This window comes from Oncorhynchus kisutch, linkage group LG10 (genome assembly GCF_002021735.2).
Source record: "Oncorhynchus kisutch isolate 150728-3 linkage group LG10, Okis_V2, whole genome shotgun sequence".
Lineage (NCBI taxonomy): Eukaryota > Metazoa > Chordata > Actinopteri > Salmoniformes > Salmonidae > Oncorhynchus > Oncorhynchus kisutch.
Window position 1 is genome coordinate 59,601,109 of NC_034183.2, and position 19,869 is coordinate 59,620,977.

The window sequence follows — 19,869 nt, forward strand, 5'->3', positions numbered from 1 at the left end:
AGGAGCACATTTTCTCTCACTGTATTGCACAACAGTCTCTTCTCCCATTAAATGTGTAACTGCATCCGTTTCCTTATATTGAATCATTTTACTCACACACAGGAGGAGACTAATGCAAGGTCCCAAGGTGAACTCCATATCTAGCAAAAAAAGGAATAAACCAATATATTATACTCTTCCCATCTCATCCTGCACCTCTTATGAAACCATAAGACTGCTGTCTGATGAAGACTGTCAAACATCTGTAGCTCGGCACTTAATACTCACTCATTTCTCATTCTACTGGTCTGTCACCTGTGTATGCATCTCTCTCTACACCCCCACCCCCTCGCCTCTCACTCCCTCTGACACACACACAAGCACTCAAACATAATGGACTAAAACCCTTGCTGCAATTCTTTACCTTTCAGAGGATATTTTTTTTCATGCTTTTCTCATCTGTCGCTCTCATTTTAAGGGCCGTTCATGTCTATCCCATGGTTGTTTTCCACCTACACCCTGCACACACTTAAATATCCACTCATTTCTTTATTTGTTGCTCCATCTTTTTCATTTGCCATCAGAAAATGATTCACATCCCAGAGGGTCATTTAGTATTTCTGATATAATTTGAGAGTTATGTTTACCTTAAATGGGGAATCATTTTTGTAAGTTATTACTGGGACTACTGTGATATATTTGAAGGGGCAGGTAATTTAGTGTAGTTATTTTTGGAACAATGTTTAGCAATAGGAGGAGAAAACTGTTGAAGGCAGGGTGGTGAAAAGGTTGTAGGGAATTGGGTTTATTGCGACCTAACAAAAATCGGACTTTTTGGTGTGAGAGAGGGAATGCGAGCGGGAAAGAGAGAGTGAGAGAGGGAAAGAGAGAGTGTATTAAACACAGCAATAGACATATACATTGATAAGTAGAGCAAACCACAATTCATTCTCTCTCCACCTCTTTATATTTACTTTTGTTCTTGATGGAGAATGTTATGATTATATGAAGATATTGGGGAATGAGAAATGTTTAAAATATTCTTCACAATGATAAATGCATTCTGGATGTAGCTGTTTTCCTGAGGAATTACTCTTGTCTCGGATTGGACTCCAAATGAAAGCCTCTAATTAACTCTTAATTGAAATTCAGGACTTTTTGGTGGTTTTTCCAAATGGATTTAAGCTGATTTTAATACTTTTTTTCTACTCATGAATTTTAATGGGATTTTACTATCAAGGATTAAGGACTCAACATCTTTTATCTTCTAGTGATATATTTGTGATTGTTACAATTTCTCCTATCTACAAACACAATTACATTTAGAATCACTCAGTATTAAGGGTTAATTAGGTGAGTACAGTGTCTCTCTTACACACAAACTCTCTCTATGGCTCTTCATTTTCTTGTCATTGATTCAATGGTATGTGTGCACACATTTTGTCATTCAATGTGGGTGTTAACACACATATTCCTAGTCTTTCATACATAGCATTGCACCACAGTGTGTCGGTGTGTGTGTGATAGAGGTGGATATTGAACAAGTTGTACGGTGAATTATCAAAGATCAGTCATTTCCCCTAAATTCTACCATATCTATAGATGTTTTCCTTGGGCCTTTAATACCTTGTTTGAGATCTTATAGATGTTAGTCTGTCCATAAAATCAACAACTCTGATCTCATCACAGTCTTTCTATACATTTAGGCTACGTAATCTGTTTCTGGGTCGTTCCACCAATAGTGCCCTTTGAGTCCCTTTGATACCTTCAATTGTGCACCAATATTGCATTTGAAAAGCCTCTTATATTAAATTAAGTACCCTTTAATATAGACCAGATGGACAATTCTATATCTGTTCAATTCAATACTTACCCCCACATTTTTCACCGTCATTGTAAAACCGTAGTTAATTTGTTGCTTTGACAGTCATTTCTGAAGATGATTATTTCTCATGATTAATGTTTCCAATTTCCCTCATTTTAAAGTCAACCTGTTACGTGAACCCAAAAGGCGCTTTATTGGTGGAATGACCCATCTCCATACCTCATAAACAAGCTCCTATTGGTTTGCCTGTATCTGTACTCTTTAAACCTTTCCACCCACTCTCCAATGCAGTTCTAGACAGTTCGGTTAATGTACAGTGTGTGTGTGTGTCACTGTAAGAGAGTAGAAGGAGCGTGAGTGAGTCCATTGCCCTTTCCGCCTACCTCTCCCTGCAGCTTATCTGGTGAATACATCATTATTTCAAAGGAAAACGTGTCGCAACGTACAGTATTATGCACTTTTCTCTGTTGTCTGTTTCCACTTTGAGTTGAGAGCCTCAGCTCAGTGTGTCTGCTGCAACACACCCGACTGTCCATCCATCATATGTCCTGTGTGTTTGACCCTTTTTCTCTAATTCACTTTCCTATCATTTGGCTGACAGGGTTTGGGTTTATACTGTGTGCTGAGAATTGGTCAAGGTTACAGCTCCATACGCGTCAAATCCAACCGGGACTTGGTCTTGCAATGCTTGTCATTATCCATGGTGCGTTCTATTTTGACCCTACATGTGACTAAGAGTCTACCTGCAGATGGGCCCATAAGCCCATGTAGTCTGTCATACCTGTCCGTAACATTGCAATGAGGCTAGATGGTTGGCCAATGTGTAACTATGGGCTCAACCACAAGGTTCTTGTGGGTCTCCTAAAAGGAGAAAACAACAACAACAATGGGTAGAAAGTTGATTATCATTAAACTGATAGAATTGAATAAAATGGTTTTTACTAGTGTTACAGTATACAGTGGGGAGAACAAATATTTGATACACTGCCAATTTTGCAGGTTTTCCTACTTACAAAGCATGTAGAGGTGTGTAATTTTTATCATAGGTACACTTCAACTGTGAGAGACGGAATCTAAAACAAAAATCCAGAAAATCACATTGGTATGATTTTAAAGTAATTAATTTGCATTTTATTGCATGACAAGTATTTGATCACCTACCAACCAATAAGAATTCCGGCTCTCACAGACCTGTTAGTTTTTCTTTAAGAAGCCCTCCCGTTCTCCACTCATGACCTGTATTAACTGCACCTGTTTGAACTCGTTACCTGTATAAAAGACACCTGTCCACACACTCAATCAAACAGACTCCAACCTCTCCACAATGGGCAAGACCAGAGAGCTGTGTAAGGACATCAGGGCTAAATTGTAGACCTGCACAAGGCTGGGATGGGCTACAGGACAATAGGCAAGAAGCTTCGTGAGAAGGCAACAACTGTTGCCGCAATTATTAGAAAATGGAAGAAGTTCAAGATGACGGTCAATCACCCTCGGTCTGGGGCTCCATGCAAGATCTCACCTCGTGGGGCATCAATGATCATGAGGAAGGTGAGCGATCAGCCCAGAACTACACAGCAGGACCTGGTCAATGACCTGAAGAGAGCTGGGACCACAGTCTCAAAGAGAACCATTAGTAACACATTACGCCATCATGGATTAAAATCCTGCAGCGCACGCAAGGTCCCCCTGCTCAAGCCAGCGCATGTCCAGGCCCGTCTGAAGTTTGCCAATGACCATCTGGATGATCCAGAGGAGGAATGGGTCATGTGGTCTGATGAGACAAAAATAGAGCTTTTTGGTCTAAACTCCACTCGCTGTGTTTGGAGGAAGAAGAAGGATGAGTACAACCCCAAGAACACCATCCTAACTGTGAAGCATGGAGGTGGAAACATCATTCTTTGGGGATGCTTTTCTGCAAAGGGGACAGGGCGACTGCACCGTATTGAGGGGAGGATGGATGGAGCCATGTATCGCGAGATCTTGGCCAACAACCTCCTTCCCTCAGTAAGAGCATTGAAGATGGGTCGTGGCTGGGTCTTCCAGCATGACAACCACCCGAAACACACAGCCAGGGCAACTAAGGAGTGGCTCCGTAAGAAGCATCTCAAGGTCCTGGAGTGGCCTAGCCAGTCTCCAGACCTGAACCCAATAGAACATCTTTGGAGGGAGCTGAAAGTCCGTATTGCCCAGCGACAGCCCTGAAACCTGAAGGATCTGGAGAAGGTCTGTATGGAGGAGTGGGCCCCAAATCCCTGCTGCAGTGTGTGCAAACCTGGTCAAGAACTACAGGAAACATATGATCTCTGTAGGTTTCTGTACCAAATATTAGGTTCTGCTTTTCTGATGTATCAAATACTTATGTCATGCAATAAAATGCAAATTAATTACTTAAAAATCATACAATGTGATTTTCTGGATTTTTGTTTAAGATTCCGTCTCTCACAGTTGAAGTGTACCTATGATAAAAATGACAGACCTCTACATGCTTTGTAAGTAGGAAACACTGCCGATTTTGCAGGTTATCAAATACTTGTTCTCCCCACTGTATGTTAACGTTTTATGTGTTTGTATGGGCCCACCCATCCCTTAGATTGTGGTTGTACCTTAAATGGTTGGACTGATCCTCTTGGGCTTCAGTTCCACATGTGTTGACTTCCTGTGGTCTGTGCATATCCTGAATCGATTCAGGTCCTCTGTAGCTCAGTTGGTAGAGCATGGGGCTTGCAACGCCTGGACTGTGAGTTGGATCCCTGGGACCACTCGTATGTAAAATGTTTCAAGTCGCATTAGATAAGTGTCTGCTGAATGGCATATTATTATTTCCATAAATGGACCTATTCTAAAATGCCATTTGGCACTGCAGGACCACTGAACGTGAATTATTCAGGATGCGTTCTGAAATTGTTTAACCTAAGTAACTATTTAAATACGCTGGAGTTTCATCCTAAAACATAGAAGTTTGCATATGATCTCCATCAAAAAGACAACGTTGTCAACATTGCTGACTCAATAGCAAGGCCAGGACACAGCAGGGGCTGTGAACATTCAGAATCTCCATTCCACCACCCCTAATCTTTGTCACTCGCTATGCTGTCTAACAGACAGGGCCTAACCCATGTCTTAGGCCTACTTACTTCCCTAAGATTATGAAACCATCTCAAATTTAGAGTAATCTGTCAGTCTCCCTCTCATTCAACCCACTGAATGCATCTGTGGATCAGACACTGGGCTTGCTCACTTGGTGATTGGAGGGAGCGACAGTATATGGGGCGAGGAGACTATTTATTGGCAGTTTATTCACTCCAAGACTGGAGAATATGGGTCATGATCTGCTATAAAAAGTATGTTTAATAATGAATCATAACTGATTAAGAAGAGTCGTATTGACACAACGACGTAAGGGAGGATATAACTACAGGAAAATGTGTTCAGCATTTATGCCATTTTGTGTGTATTAATGGGTAGAAATAGTGGCTGGATGGTAGCTTTCTCTATTTTTCTCTGACGTTTCCATTTAGGGTCACCCTCTTGGTTTATGTGTTAAGTGTATGTCTGTGATTATGTGGTGTACAGCATGTGTCGGTGTGAGGCCTATCAATCTATTAAATATAGAACTTACAATCTGTTGCCCTAGAGACATAGTTCATTATTTATCAGCATATTTAATGAATCATTTATTTATCTAAAGTATGGCCTATGCAACATGCCCTTGAACAGACAAATCCACATTCATTCATTGAGATTGCTTGTAGGGTATTTTGAGATATGCATGGGTATAATTAGGATTAATAGAAGTTATTCATTACACTCCTACTGTACTAAGGGGGAAGGGAGACAATTTAGTACATACAGTACGTTTGGGTAAAATACATAATTGCTTGTACTGAAGGGAAACAGCATCACTTGTTGGCCTCGTCAGTTTAGAGAAGCGTCAGGTGTGGTTGTGTACAAGCACCAATCAGAGTGCCTGCTGAATTTTGGACCTACACTGGGTATAAAGAGCCTAGTGTTCTAATGGAAGCTCTCATTCACTGTCTGTCTGACCCAGCAAGAAAGCACATGCCTATCTCGAAGTTCCCATGAATCACATTTAGGACCTCTGAAGTCTATTGCCAAATTCACCATGGGTGTGGTTGCACATCCATTTACAATGTGTTCCTAACCTATCCCATCCTCCCTATTCCTTGTTCATCAATAACAGATCCGCTGCAGTCAGATGGAAACTCTATAGCAACAAATACGGCATTGCAGAAAAGGGGTCAAAAAAGAAAAGTCGAGCTTTGGAGAGCAATTACATTGAACATCGCTTTACACTGTGACCCAACGAGGATTTAGCGCTCGTGCCGTTTTCCCTGAAACTGTTTTGAGGGCGCGAAAATCCAACCACATTCTCAATCAACTGATAGAAAGGATTAGGATTTAGCGAGGAGATAAATCAAGGGAAGGTACATTTTGAATCTCTCCACACCATTCATGCCCTGCCAAATTCGTTAATAAACGCCCCATCTCATGAGGTGTCGATTAATATTCTCAGTTTAACACTGAAAAAGCTATAGTGTAGGCCGGACAGGAGGGAGGTAAACTAAACTTGAAATCCGAGCCAATTACACATAAAAAGAACAGGAGAGCAGTACATGGTATGGTACATTTGGAAAGGTTCTTGTCTAACCATTGCAACCAGGGTAATACTCCTGTAATATTTTATACCACATACTGTGCCTTCGGAAAGTATTCAGAACCCTTGACTTTTTCCACATTTTGTTACGTTACAGCCTTATTCAAAAATGTATTTACTCAGTACTTTGTTGAAAAACCAGTGATTACACCCTCGAGACTTCTTGGGTATGACGCTACAAGCTTGGCACACATGTATTTGGGGAGTTTCTCCCATTCTTCTCTGCAGATCCTCGCTGCACAGCTATTTTTAGGTCTCTACAGAGATTATTGATCGGGTTCAAGTCTGGGCTCTGGCTGAGCCACTCAAGAACATTCAGAGACTTGTCCCGAAGCCACTCCTGCGTTGTCTTGGCTGTGTGCTTAGGGTCATTGTCCTGTTGGAAGGTGAACCTTTGCTCCAGTCTGAGGTTGTCAGAGCTCTGGAGCAGGTTTTCATCAAGGATCTCTCTGTACTTTGCTCCGTTAATCTTTCCCTCGATCCTGACTAGTCTCCCAGTCCCTGCCGCATAAAAACATCCCCACAGTATGATGCTGCCACCACCATGCTTCACCGTAGAAATGGTGCCAGGTTTCCTCCAGACGTGACGCTTGGCATTCAGGCCAAATAGTTCAATCTTGGTTTCATCAGATCAGAGAATCTGGTTTCTCATGGTCTGAGAGTCTTTAGGTTCCTTTTGGCAAACACCAAGCGGGCTGCCATGTGCCTTTTACTGAGGAGTGGCTTCCGTCTGAAAAGATGATTGTCCTTCTGGAAGTTTCTCCCATCTCCACAGAGGAACTCTAGAGTTCTGTTAGAGTGACCATCAGGTTCTTGGTCACCTCCTTGACCAAGGCCCTTCTCCCCCGATGGCTCAGTTTTTGGAAGAGTCTTGGTGGTTCAAAACTTCTTCCATTTAAGAATGATGGAGGCCACTGTGTTCTTGGGTACCTTCAATTCTGCAGACATGTTTTGGTACCCTTCCTCAGATCTGTGCCTCGACACAATCCTGTCTCAGAGCTCTACAGACAATTCCTTCGACCTCAAGGCTTGGTTTTTGCTCTGACATGCTTTGTCAACAGTGGGAGGTGTGTGCCTTTCCAAATCATGTCCAATCAATTGAATTTACCACAGGTGGTCTCCAATTGTCACGATCGTCGTAAGAAGCGGACCAAAATGCAGCGTGGTATGTGTTCATTATGATGTTTTAAAGAAAAAGCACTGAATACAAAACAAATAACGAATAACGACCGTGAAGCTATAATAAGAACTGTGCTGACACAAGCAACTAACATAGACAATCACCCACAAAGTACCCACAGAATATGGCTGCCTAAATATGGTTCCCAATCAGAGACAACAATAGACAGCTGCCTCTAATTGAGAACCAATCTAGGCAACCATAGACATACAATTTACCTAGAAAGGGAACAGCCCTATAAACATACGAAACCCCTAGACAAGACAAAAACACATACATCACCCATGTCACACCCTGACCTAACCAAAATAACAAGGAAAACAAAGAATACTAAGGTTAGGGTGTGACACCAATCAAGTTGTAGAAACATCTGAAGGATGATCAATGGAAACAGGATGCACCTGAGCTCAATTTGAGCAAAGGTTCTGAATACTTACGCAAATAAGGTATTTATAAAAATAAAATAAATCTAAAAAAATTAAAATAAACTTTTCGCTTTGTCATTATGGGGTATTGTGTGTAGATTGAGGACATTTTTTTATTTCATGCATTTTAGAATAAGGCTGTTATGTATAATATTTTATATATTGTTTGGGGGGGGGGGTAGACTAGATGCTTAAAATAACCTTGTTTTGACACATGTAATGAACATTTGTAGCAGTATCCTAGTAAGCCATTGACTCCACCCCATCCATTTAATAGATTCCTTTTTCATAATGGTAAAAATACTCTAGCCCGTTCATAAACAGTCATGTTAAATGTACATTTCAATTTTTTTATTTGACCTTTATTCAACTAGGCAAGTCAGTTAAGAACAAATTCTTATTTTCAATGACGGCCTGGGAACAGTGGGTTAACTGCCTGTTCAGGGGCAGAACGACAGATTTGTACCTTGTCAGCTCGGGGGTTTGAACTTGCAACCTTCCGGTTACTAGTCCAACACTCCAACCACTAGGCTACCCTTCCTATTTTGCCACTGGCCTGCATATAATACCTCATCATGTCAAAGTGGAATTATGTTTTTCGTATTGTTTACAAATTATTTCAAATGAAAAGCTGAAATGTCTTGCGTCAATAAGTACCCTTTGTTATGGCAAGCCTAAATAAGTTCAGGAGTAAAATGTGCTTGACAAGTTACATAATAGGTTTCATGGACTCACTCTGCGTTCAATAATAGTATTATTTTTGAATGAGTATCTTATCTCTGTACCCTACACATACAATTATCTCTAAGGTCCCTCAGTCGGGCCTCCCGAGTGACGCAGTGGTCTAAAGCACTGCATCGCAGTGCTAGCTGTGTCACTAGAGATTCTGTGTGTGCCTTGTGCTGCGGACAATTAAAGGCCACATTAAAGTGTGCAGTTTTGACACACAACACAATGCCAAAGATGTCTCACGTTTTGAGAGAGCTTGCAATTGCTATGCTTCAGAAATGTCCACCAGAGCTCTTGCTAGGGAATTGAATGTTAATTTCTCTACCATAAGCCGCCTCCAACGTCGTTTTGGAGAATTTGGCAGTACGTGCAAACGGCCTCACATACGCAGATCACGTTTAACCACACCAGCCGAGGACCTCCACATCCGGCCTCTTCACCTGCTGGATTGTCTGAGACCAGTCATCCAGACAGCTGATGAAACTGTGGGTTTGCACAACCGAAGAATTTCTGCACAAACTGTCAGAAACCATCTCAGGGAAGCTCATCTGCGTGCTTGTCATCCTCACCATAGTCTTGACCTGACTGCAGTTCGCGGTCGTAACCGAGTTCAGGGGCAAATGCTCTCCGTCAATGGTCACTGGCACACTGGATGGATGGATGAATCCCGGTTTTACCTGAACCGGGCAAATGGCAGACGTATGGCGTTGTGTGGGTGAGCGGTTTGCTGATATCAGCGTTGTGAACAGAGTGCCCCATGGTGGCAAGAATCTGTACACAATTCCCGGAAGCTGAAAATGGCACAGTTCGTCAATGGCCTGCATACCAGACTTGCCATCCATTGAGCATGTGTGGGATGCTCTGGATCAATGTGTACGACAGCATGTTCCAATTCCCTCCAATATCCAGCAACTTCTAACAGCCATTGAAAATGACAATCATCTCTGCAGCACTCCACCAATCAGGCCTTTATGGTAGAGTGGCCAGACAGAAGCCACTCCTCAGTTAAAGGCACATGGCAGCCCGCTTGGTGTTTGCCAAAAGGCACTTAAAGGACTCTCAGACCATGAGAAATGAGATTCTCTGGTCTAATGAAACCAAGATTGAACTCTTTGGCCTGAATGCCTAGCGTCACGTCTGGAGGAAACCTGGCACCATCCCTGCGATAAAGTATGGTGGCAGCATCATGCTGTGGGGATGTTTTACAGCGGCATGGACTGGGACACTAGTCAGGATCAAGGGATAGATTACCGGAGCAAAGTACAGAGAGGTCCTTGATGAAAACCTGCTCCAGAGCACTCAGGACCTCAGACTGGGGCGAAGGACAATGACCCTAAGCCTAACGAATAGGGACAGGCAGATTTACTCAGACTCACATCTGTAATTGCTGACAAAGGGGAATCTAACATGGATTGAATACTTATCTAATCAAAATATATGACATATTTTATGTTTCATACATTTAAAAAATAATAATGTTGGACCTTCTCCACTATAACTACAGTATTTTGTGTAGATCATTGATAAACAATTACAATTAAATCCATTTTAATCCCACTTTGTAACACAATAAAATGTGAAAAAAGTCAGGTGTTGTGAATACTTTCTGAAGGCACTGTATAATGTTTGTCCATAAACCTGTCTGCCGCCCAAGACAAAGGCTCCGACACTGTTCTGAAGCTTTGTCTGAACGTCACTATGCCTCGCTTGCCATACGGTTTTGGAAAAATGTAGAACTTAACTTTCACATCCGTGAGAAAGAATAATAATACATCAAAAAATAGTTACTACACCCTTACAGGGGCGGCAGGTAGCCTTGTGGTTTAGAGCGAAAGGTTGCTGGTTCAAATCCCTGAGCTGACTAGGTGAGAAATCTGTCAATGTGCCCTTTGAGCAAGGCACTTAACCTTAATGGCTTCTGCAAATCTCTGTATATAGGAGCATCTGCTAAATGAATAAAACATTTAAATATATAGGGTTAGGGCAGCCATATTTCCATGTTACAGCCCTTGTTTACGGAAGACAGAGGCGACCACCTGTTTTAATTAGCTATCGAAGTGTCTCCGAACACCTGTGTGTAACAGAAAAAGGACGTCAGAATAGTGTTGTAACTGAAAATTACTGTTGACTGCAGCTGTGTTAAAACCACTTTAAACAGTAATTGTATATTTTGCATTTGTGAAGGTATTTTTGATTTGAGAATAGAGGGCTTTATGTTTCCAAAAATGTATCGCAAGTGAGGATTATTAACGTTTACGAATATTAAAACAGAGCATCGGGATTGTAGTTATTAACATGGACCCTGCTGTGGTCTGTACCTTCAGTTGAGAACCCAAGAGTGGGGAGCTGTAAGCCCCCTTAGGCCATCCTTGGGTTCTCAAGAGCTAGCCTATCTCAGAGGCCTATGTACACAATGATATCAAGAGATCAATGTAGTATTAAATCAAATTCAAGACCAAAAATATGGCTCATATTACCTCATGTGTCTCATACCTTATTGATGTGTTGAGTCTTTTTCTATAAAGCCTTCCATTTAGACACGCTCTTTGGATATTCAGGCCTGCATGCACAGTATCATTATAGTCATCAAAATGTAAATGAACTGTCATAATGTAATACATACTTCAATGCTACTTGGTTTGTAGATGTAACAGGTTCCTGTGTTATCGTTCAATGACAGAGCCGTTTTGAAGTTTTTGATTAGGCTATTGTGAATCATCTCTTTCTTGTCTTTTTCCATGTGTGTGCATCTCAGTTCACCCTCCCTCAGTCTGAGGCTATGAGAGGGAGAGAGGAGTCCCAGGCCACACCATCATGCTACTTCTGAGAAGCAGGGATGACATTTTGGCTGCCAATACACAAGGTAGGACACACTGATGGACCTTTTTTAAACTATTATTGTCTTACAGCAACTACCCACTCATCCCTGTGTGTGTGTGTGTGTGTGTGTGTGTGTGTGTGTGTGTGTGTGTGTGTGTGTGTGTGTTAGTCACACACTGTAGTTTACACATTGGGGATACTGCATGCATGAGAGTTTGTCTCGTGTTGATATTCTTCTGCTCGTCTGTGAAAATGAGTCAACAACATCATCTCAAATTCTACAACATCTCCAAGTTACACATTTTTGGTGTCCCATAAAACTGCAATCTCGCGCATAAACACATCAATGTGGAGGTGGTGCTAGTGGTGCAGGGTGAGACCTGCAGGCCTTGTGGTGGAAAGGGGCACAGGATTTTAGCGTGGTGCATTTTTTAATCAATGGACTGCTTCAGTGTGTGAGCTTTACTTGGTTATTCAACCTGACCTAGCCGCTATTGACTACTGGCTTAATTTGCATGGCTCTACAGATATTGATCAAGCAATTAAAGGATTTGTTGAATGAGACTTTGACGCAAAAGGGTGTGCCCATCTGTGAGTGCTTGTTCGTGTGTAGATTGTGTGCAGATTTTGTATGTAGGCCTATCTGTGTGTCTGTGTTTTGTTATGTGTGATAAGATGAAGAAGACATTTGTTATTCCCTGAAGTCCGACTGAGATTGGGCTCGCTACGTATATGAATACAGAAACAGTAAATAATGGCCCATAAACAGCTATTATCAACCAGAGCCATTATCATATTTTTCATATTTTCCTCTTTGCAATGCGTTCAGCTCATCTCTCTCTAAACACTCGTTCCCTCTCTCATATGCATCCTCTGACTCTCACTATCATTTTGACTTTGAACGTACGCTCTCCCCCTTTTCCACCCTCCTATCGTCTTTTTCTCCGTGCACTGTTAATCGGGCGTGACTTTCAAGAGACTGAGCTACTGTACGGAGTGTGAGACTGAGAAACTAAATTATTCTCTTATGGGCTCTAGATATGAGCACACTACAAATGCTATTACTACTATGACTGAAAAGCACCGCCCTTAACAACGGCCTTCTTTACTGTTCATGGAACACTCTATACTGTGTTACTAACTGCTGCATTATTAGACCTAGCATTGATATAGAACATAACCAAATCAGCAATATTATTGAATAATATTATCCATTTCACTACTCCGTTTCAACTCCACCGACTTTTACATCGAGTCTGTTTAAGCCTTTTTAATAGCAATATTTTTCTACATGAGGCTATTAGGCCTAAATTCAATCATTTATTTTCTCTCTAATCTTTTATGAAGCTTAGAAGCTAAATAGGACGTTTTAGAATAATGGTTTGAATAAGGATATTGGTCTATCAGAATTCTAGTTCATAGATCTGTTTTAGGTTGTATCTGTAGCTCATGTATACCGATTACAAATGGGATTTATTCTCTTTATTGTATTACTGTAGCCTTTGTCATTGCCATGCACAGTTATGTTTCAATGCTCTGTGGCTTGGCTCTTGCGTTAGTCACTTTTCTTTTGACTGATGGAGAGAACGGTCTCGAAGCAGATGGAGAGCAAGAGAATAGATTGCTATTTGAACTAGTAGAAAGGAAACCTTTTTAAAAAATTGTGTTTTCTTTTACTAAGTCATCAAAGCAGTTTAAAAATAGACTCTCAAGCAGCACATACAAGCATGGATCCCAATACATGTCAGAGGTAGACATGCAGTGGCATATACAATACAATACAGCTACAACCTTTGATCTTGAAAATAGTCTGAAACATTCTAAAATAAGCACACTCTGCCCTACCTCTCACCATAAAACCTAATTAAAAGATTAAAGGATGAGTAAGACTTACTACACATGGAGTTATATATCTTGTCAATATCTTGACACCTGCTCCAGTGTTTTATACTGCTTTACCCTCTTTGCTGAATAGAGAGGGAGAGGGAGAGGACTTTTCTTTCAACTTATCCATAAAAAGAGGCAAGATTTTGATCCTGAGAGTTAGTTAGCAGAAAGGTGGAGGGAAGGATAGTGAAGAGACTAAGACTATTCTTCAAAATTCTGTAGATGTACAGTTGAAGTTGGAAGTTTACATACACTTACATTGGCGTCATTAAAACATATTTTTCAACCACTCCACAAATTTCTTGTTAACAAGCTATTGTTTTGGCAAGTTGGTTAGGACATCTACTTTATGCATGAGACAAGTAATTTTTCAAACAATTGTTTACAGACAGATTATTCCACTTATAATTCACTGTATCACAATTCCAGTGGATCAGAAGTTTCCATACACTAAGTTGACTGTGCCTTTAAACAGGTTGGAAAATTCCATAAAATTATGTCATGGCTTTAGAAGCTTCTGATAGGCTAATTGACATAATTTGAGTCAATTGGAGTTGTACCTGTGGATGTATTTCAAGGCCTACCTTCACACTCATTGCCTCTCATTGCCTCATGGGAAAATCAAAAGAAATCAGCCAAGACCTCAGATTTTTTTTTTTAGACCTCCACAAGTCTGGTTCATCCTTGGGAGCAATTTCCAAATGCCTGAAGGTACCATGTTCATCTGTACAAACAATAGTACGCAAGTATAAACACCATGGGAACACGCAGCCGTTACACCACTCAAGAAGGAGACGCGTTCTGTCTCCTAGAGATGAATGTATTTTGGTGCGCAAAGTGCGAATCAATCCCAGTACAACAGCAAAGGACCTTGTGAAGATGCTGGAGGAAACAGGTACAAAATGATCTATATCCACAGTAAAAAGAGTCCTATATCGACATAACCTTAAAGGCCGCTCAGCAAGGAAGAAGCCACTGCTCCAAAACAACCATAAAAAAGCCAGACTACGGGTTGCATCTGCACATGGGGACAAAGATTGTAGTTTTTGGAGAAATGTCCTCTGGTCTGATGAAACAAAAATAGAACTGTTTGGCCATAATGACCATCGCTATGTTTGGAGAAAAAGGGGGAGGCTTGCAAGCCGAAGAACACCATCCTAACCTTGAAGCATGGGGGTGGCAGCATCATGTTGTGGGGGTGCTTTGCTGCAGGAGGGACTGGTGCACTTCACAAAATAGATTGCTACATGAGGAAGGAAAATTATGTGGATATATTGAAGCAACACGCTTTGTCAGTTCTGCCCACAAATATCTATAGGATTGAGGTCAGGGCTTTGTGATGGCCACTCCAATACCTTGACTTTGTTGTCCTTAAGCCATTTTGCCACAACTTTGGAAGTAAGCTTGGGGTCCTTGTCCATTTGGAAGACCCATTTGCGACCAAGCTTTGACTTCCTGACTGATGTCCTGAGATGTTGCTTCAATATATCCACATCATTTTCCTTTCTCATGTTGCCATCTATTTTGTGAATTGCTCCAGACCCTCCTGCAGCAAAACACCCCCACAACATGATGCTGCCACCCAGTGCTTCACAGTTGAGATGGTGTTCTTCGGCTTGCAAGCCTCCCTCGTTTTCCTCCAAACATAACGATGGTCATTATGACCAAACAGTTCTATTTTTGTTTCATCAGACCAGAGGACATTTCTCCAAAATTTACAATCTTTGTCCCCATGTGCAGTTGCAAACCTTAGAAAAACAGACTATGGCGGTTTTGGAGCAGTGGCTTCTTCCTTGCTGAGCGGCCTTTCAGGTCATGTCGATATAGGACTCGTTTTACTGTGGATATAGATACTTTTGTACCTGTTTCCTCCAGCATCTTCACAAGGTCCTTTACTGTTGTTCTGGGATTGATTTGCACTATTCGCACCAAAGTACGTTCATCTCTAGGAGACAGAACCCGTCTCCTTCCTGAGCAGTGTAACGGCTGCGTGTTCCAATGGTGTTTATACTTGCGTACTATTGTTTGTACAGATGAACGTGGTACCTTTAGGCATTTGGAAATGGCTCCAAAGGATGAACCAGACTTGTACAATTATTTTTCTGAGGTCTTGGCTGATTCATTTTTATATTCCCATGATGTCAAGCAAAGAGGCACTGAGTTTGAAGGTAGGCCTTGAAATACATCCACAGGTACACCTCCAATTGACTCAAATTATATCAATTTACCTATGAGAAGCTTCTAAAGCCATGACATCATTTTCTGGAATTTTCTAAGCTGTTTAAAGGCACAGTCAACTTAGTGGATATAAACTTCTGACCCACTGGAATTGTGATACAGTGAATTACATGTGAAATAATGTCTGTAAAAAAAATTGGGAAAAATTACTAGTCTCATGCACAAAGTAGATGTCCTAACCGACTTGCCAAAACTATAGTTTGTTAACAAGAAATTTGTGGAGTGGTTGAAAAATGAGTTTTAATGACTCCAACCAAAGTGTATGTAAACTTCCGACTTCAACTGAATCAACACAGCAACGATGTTGTGGTCCTGGACATACAAATCCAGGCCTTGCTGCACTAAACTTGAGCCACAGGGAGTTAGTTTTATTCAAATGTCCCACACGTTTTTGAAGTAACAAAAACGTTAAGCTTCACGACCTGTGTGGAAGCTGCATGATGCATTAATATGAATGTTCACAGACTAACCACAGCTTTAAAGGGAACGCTCTGTTTGAAAATACCAAGACAGGTGCTATATTTGCTGTATGAGATTACCATAGCGTTTTCTACGCTCATGAATCTTACGAATGTGAAAGTAATGTTATTCAACATTTTTACCTTTGCTTAACTACAGTGGCAGTGGTCTCTGGGTAAAAATGTAATCTTTGAGATGGACTGTGGTTTAATTCATCCTATCAAAGAAGTAGGCTCAGTACAGTATTTTGCACATTACTCTGTGTTCTGATACATTATAAGTTTGCCATATCAACCAAGCAAAACACTTACATTCCTAAAAGCCCATTTGTGATGTCACAATCATATAATGTACAGTACAAATATACCAAGTGAGTGACCCTTGTCCATCATGAAGTGCAGGTTTTTCTGAGAGGCTGTCACTGCCACAGTCCAGCCTCTCTTCCCACTGGTATTGAAATGTCATAGTTAATGGACACGTTGCTGGAGTAACCCCGCCAGCCAGCAACCCCTGCCACCCTAAGGAATCAGAAGGATTGATGTGACTAGTACTTAATATTAGAAGTTATTGATTGGACTGTGTTAGGGAAAATTGCCCCCATGAGTTTTCCAAGCACAACTGCCAATAAGAACCTAATTCTCCCCTGAGAGATTACCATCCAGTTACTGTCAAGATCTGTGAAATGTGGCAGCAATGAGCTGTGAGTGTTGGGCACTGCAGACATATATTTACCACTGAGAGGAATAACTGGTTGAGCCTATATTAGGGAGAGGGAGCGGTGTCTTGATGAAACAATGACACACTCAAGGAGGTTACATTGTATAGAAGTTGCCACACTGTAACCAGCATCGAGTATAATTGAAAACAGGTGGGTTCAATCTCAACACGCTCGTCAAAGTGTGTGATACTATAATATCTGAGAACAGCCAATGCAGCACAACACAATAATTGAATTTCTGAGAACAGCCAATGCAGCACAACATCATGATTTGAAGCCCTCTGGTATAAATAATTACATGTTTTCAATCAATTTCACGTGTAACTCTCATTGATTACTGAAGCCGAACATGGTTGAGAGCTAATGAATATTGTTTATCAAGGTTGGATTATAAAAGCACAGCACCACTGCTTTGCCCTGTGGATGTCACCCTCCCACAGATTAATTTGCACAGATTTACTCTAACCACTGTATTATAGGGAACACTCAGTTTCTCTTGTCATTTTCTATTTAGCCAAAACCGCTGCTTAACTGCAACGCAACTGAGTTTCAAACCCCAGGTTGAATACATGCAACATTTTCAGTATTTCATTTAGATTTTCCCCCTCCTGACTTTTTTTTTAATCTGGGAAGCAAACTGAATAATTGTCAAAACTTATTTAGAATCTTTTCTCAACCGCCGCTCAGCCATGCAAGCGAAACATTTCAAACACAGTGGCTGCTTAAACACCTCAGTGCAAAGTGTCCCAAATTCAACGAAGTTAAACTGCCGGGTAATGTGGATGATCTGCTACTTAGTTTCCGGGACGCACCTCCCCCTTGATAAATACAGACGGTACTCACTTCACACACCTTGACTTTTTCCATATTGTGCTGTTTTACAGCCTGAATTTAAAGTGTATTACATTTAGATATGTTGTCACTGGCTTGCACACAATAACTCTTAATGTCAAAGTGGAATTATGTTTTTCAAATGTTTTACAAATTAATAAAAAATGAAAAGCTGAAATGTCTTCAGTCAATAACTAAGCCTAAAAAGTCATGCAATAAGTTTCATGGACTCACTCTGTGTGCAATAATACTGCTTTTTTATTTTATATAAAAAAAATGTTTTCCTTTTTCTCCAATTTCGTGGTATCCAATTAGTAGTAGTTACAGTCTTGTCTTATCGCTGCAACTCCCATACGGACTCAGGAGAGGCGAAGGTCGAGAGCCATGCGTCCTCTGAAACACAACCTAACCTAGCCTCACTGCTTCTTGACACAACGCACATCCAACCCGGAAGCCAGCCGCACCAATGTGTCAGTGGAAACACCATACACCTGGCGACCTGGTCAGCGTGCACTGCGCCCGGCCCGCCACAGGATTCACTAGTGCGCGATGAGACAAGGATATCCCTGCCGGCCAAACCCTCCCTAACCCGGACGACGCTGGGCCAATTGTGCGTCGCCCCATGGACCTCCCGGTCGCGGCCAGCTGCGACAGAGCCTGGGCTCGAACCCAGAGTCTCTGGTGGCACAACCACGGAGTTGGCAATAATACTGCTTAATAACATGGTTTTTGAATGACTACTTCATCTCTGTACCCCAGTCGTAAGGTCCCTCAGTCAACATTGAATATCCCTTTGAGAATGGTGAAGTTATTAATTACACTTTGAATGATGTATCAATAATTCACCCAGTCACTACAAAAATACAGAGGTCCTTCCTAACTCAGTTGCCGGAGAGGAAGGAAACTGCTCAGGAAAATGAGGCCAATTTTGGCTTAAAAACAGTTAGAATTGAATGGCTGTGATAGGAGAAAACCGAGGATGGATTAACAACATTGTACAGTAGTTACTCCACAATACTAACCTAATTGACAGAGTGAAGAAAGCCTGTACAGAATAAAAAATATTCCAAAACATGCATACTGTTGGCAACAAGGCACTAAAGTAATACTGCAAAAAATATGGCAAAGCAATTAACCTTTTGTCCTTAATACAAAGTGTTGTGTTTGGGACAAATCCAAAACAACACATTACTGAGCACCACTCTCCATATTTTCAAGCACAGCAGTGAATGCATCATGTTATGGGTTTGCTTGTAATTGTTAAGGACTGGGAACTTTTTCAGGATAAAAGATAAATGGAATGTAGATAGGAACAGGCAAAATCCTAAAGGAAAACCTTGTTAAGTCTCCTTTCCACCAGACACTGGGTGATGAATTCACCTTTCAGCATGATAATAACCTAAAACACAAGGCCAAATCTACACTGGAGTTGCTTACCAAGAAGACGGTGAATGTTCCTGAGTTTTGACTTAAATTGACCGTTTTTACTTAAATTTGTCTGAAAATGGTTGTCTAGCAATGACCAACAACCAATTTGACAGAGCATGGAGAACTTTGAAAAGAATAATGATAAATGTTGCACAATCCAGGTGTGGAAAGCTCTTAAGAACTTACCCAGAAAGACTCACAGCTGTATTCACTGCCAAATGTGATTCTAACACGTATTAACGCAGGTGGTTGAATACTTACAGTTGAAGTTGGAAGTTTACATAAACTTAGGTTGGAGTCATTAAAACTTATTTTTCAACCACTCCACAAATTTCTTGTTAACAAACTATTGTTTTGGCAAGTAGATTAGGACATCTACTTTGTGCATGAGACAAGCAATTTTCTCAACAATTGTTTACAGACAGATTATTTAATATACAATTCACTGTATCACAATTCCAGTGGGTCAGAAGTTTACATCCACTAAGTTGACTGCTTTTAAACAGCTTGGAAAATGGCTTTAGAAGCTTCTCATAGGCAAATTGATATAATTTGAGTCAATTGGAGGTGTACCTGTGGATGTATTTCAAGGCCTACCTTCAAACTCAGTGCCTCTTTGCTTGACATCATGGGAAAATAAAAATGAATCAGCCAAGACCTCAGAAAAAGAATTGT

At 41.1% G+C, this 19,869-nt stretch overlaps 1 protein-coding gene across 1 annotated transcript in view; it reads left to right on the plus strand.

Annotated features, from left to right (window-relative positions):
* The window catches only part of LOC116375878 (glutamate receptor ionotropic, NMDA 2B), a 44,128-nt gene that overhangs the window by 1,104 nt on the left and 23,155 nt on the right, over positions 1 to 19,869 (plus strand). The window contains exon 2 of the mRNA XM_031834348.1: positions 11,569 to 11,676. Within this exon, the coding sequence (XP_031690208.1) occupies positions 11,650 to 11,676 (27 nt within the window). The 5' untranslated portion in view covers positions 11,569 to 11,649. The remainder of the gene's footprint in view (positions 1 to 11,568; positions 11,677 to 19,869) is intronic.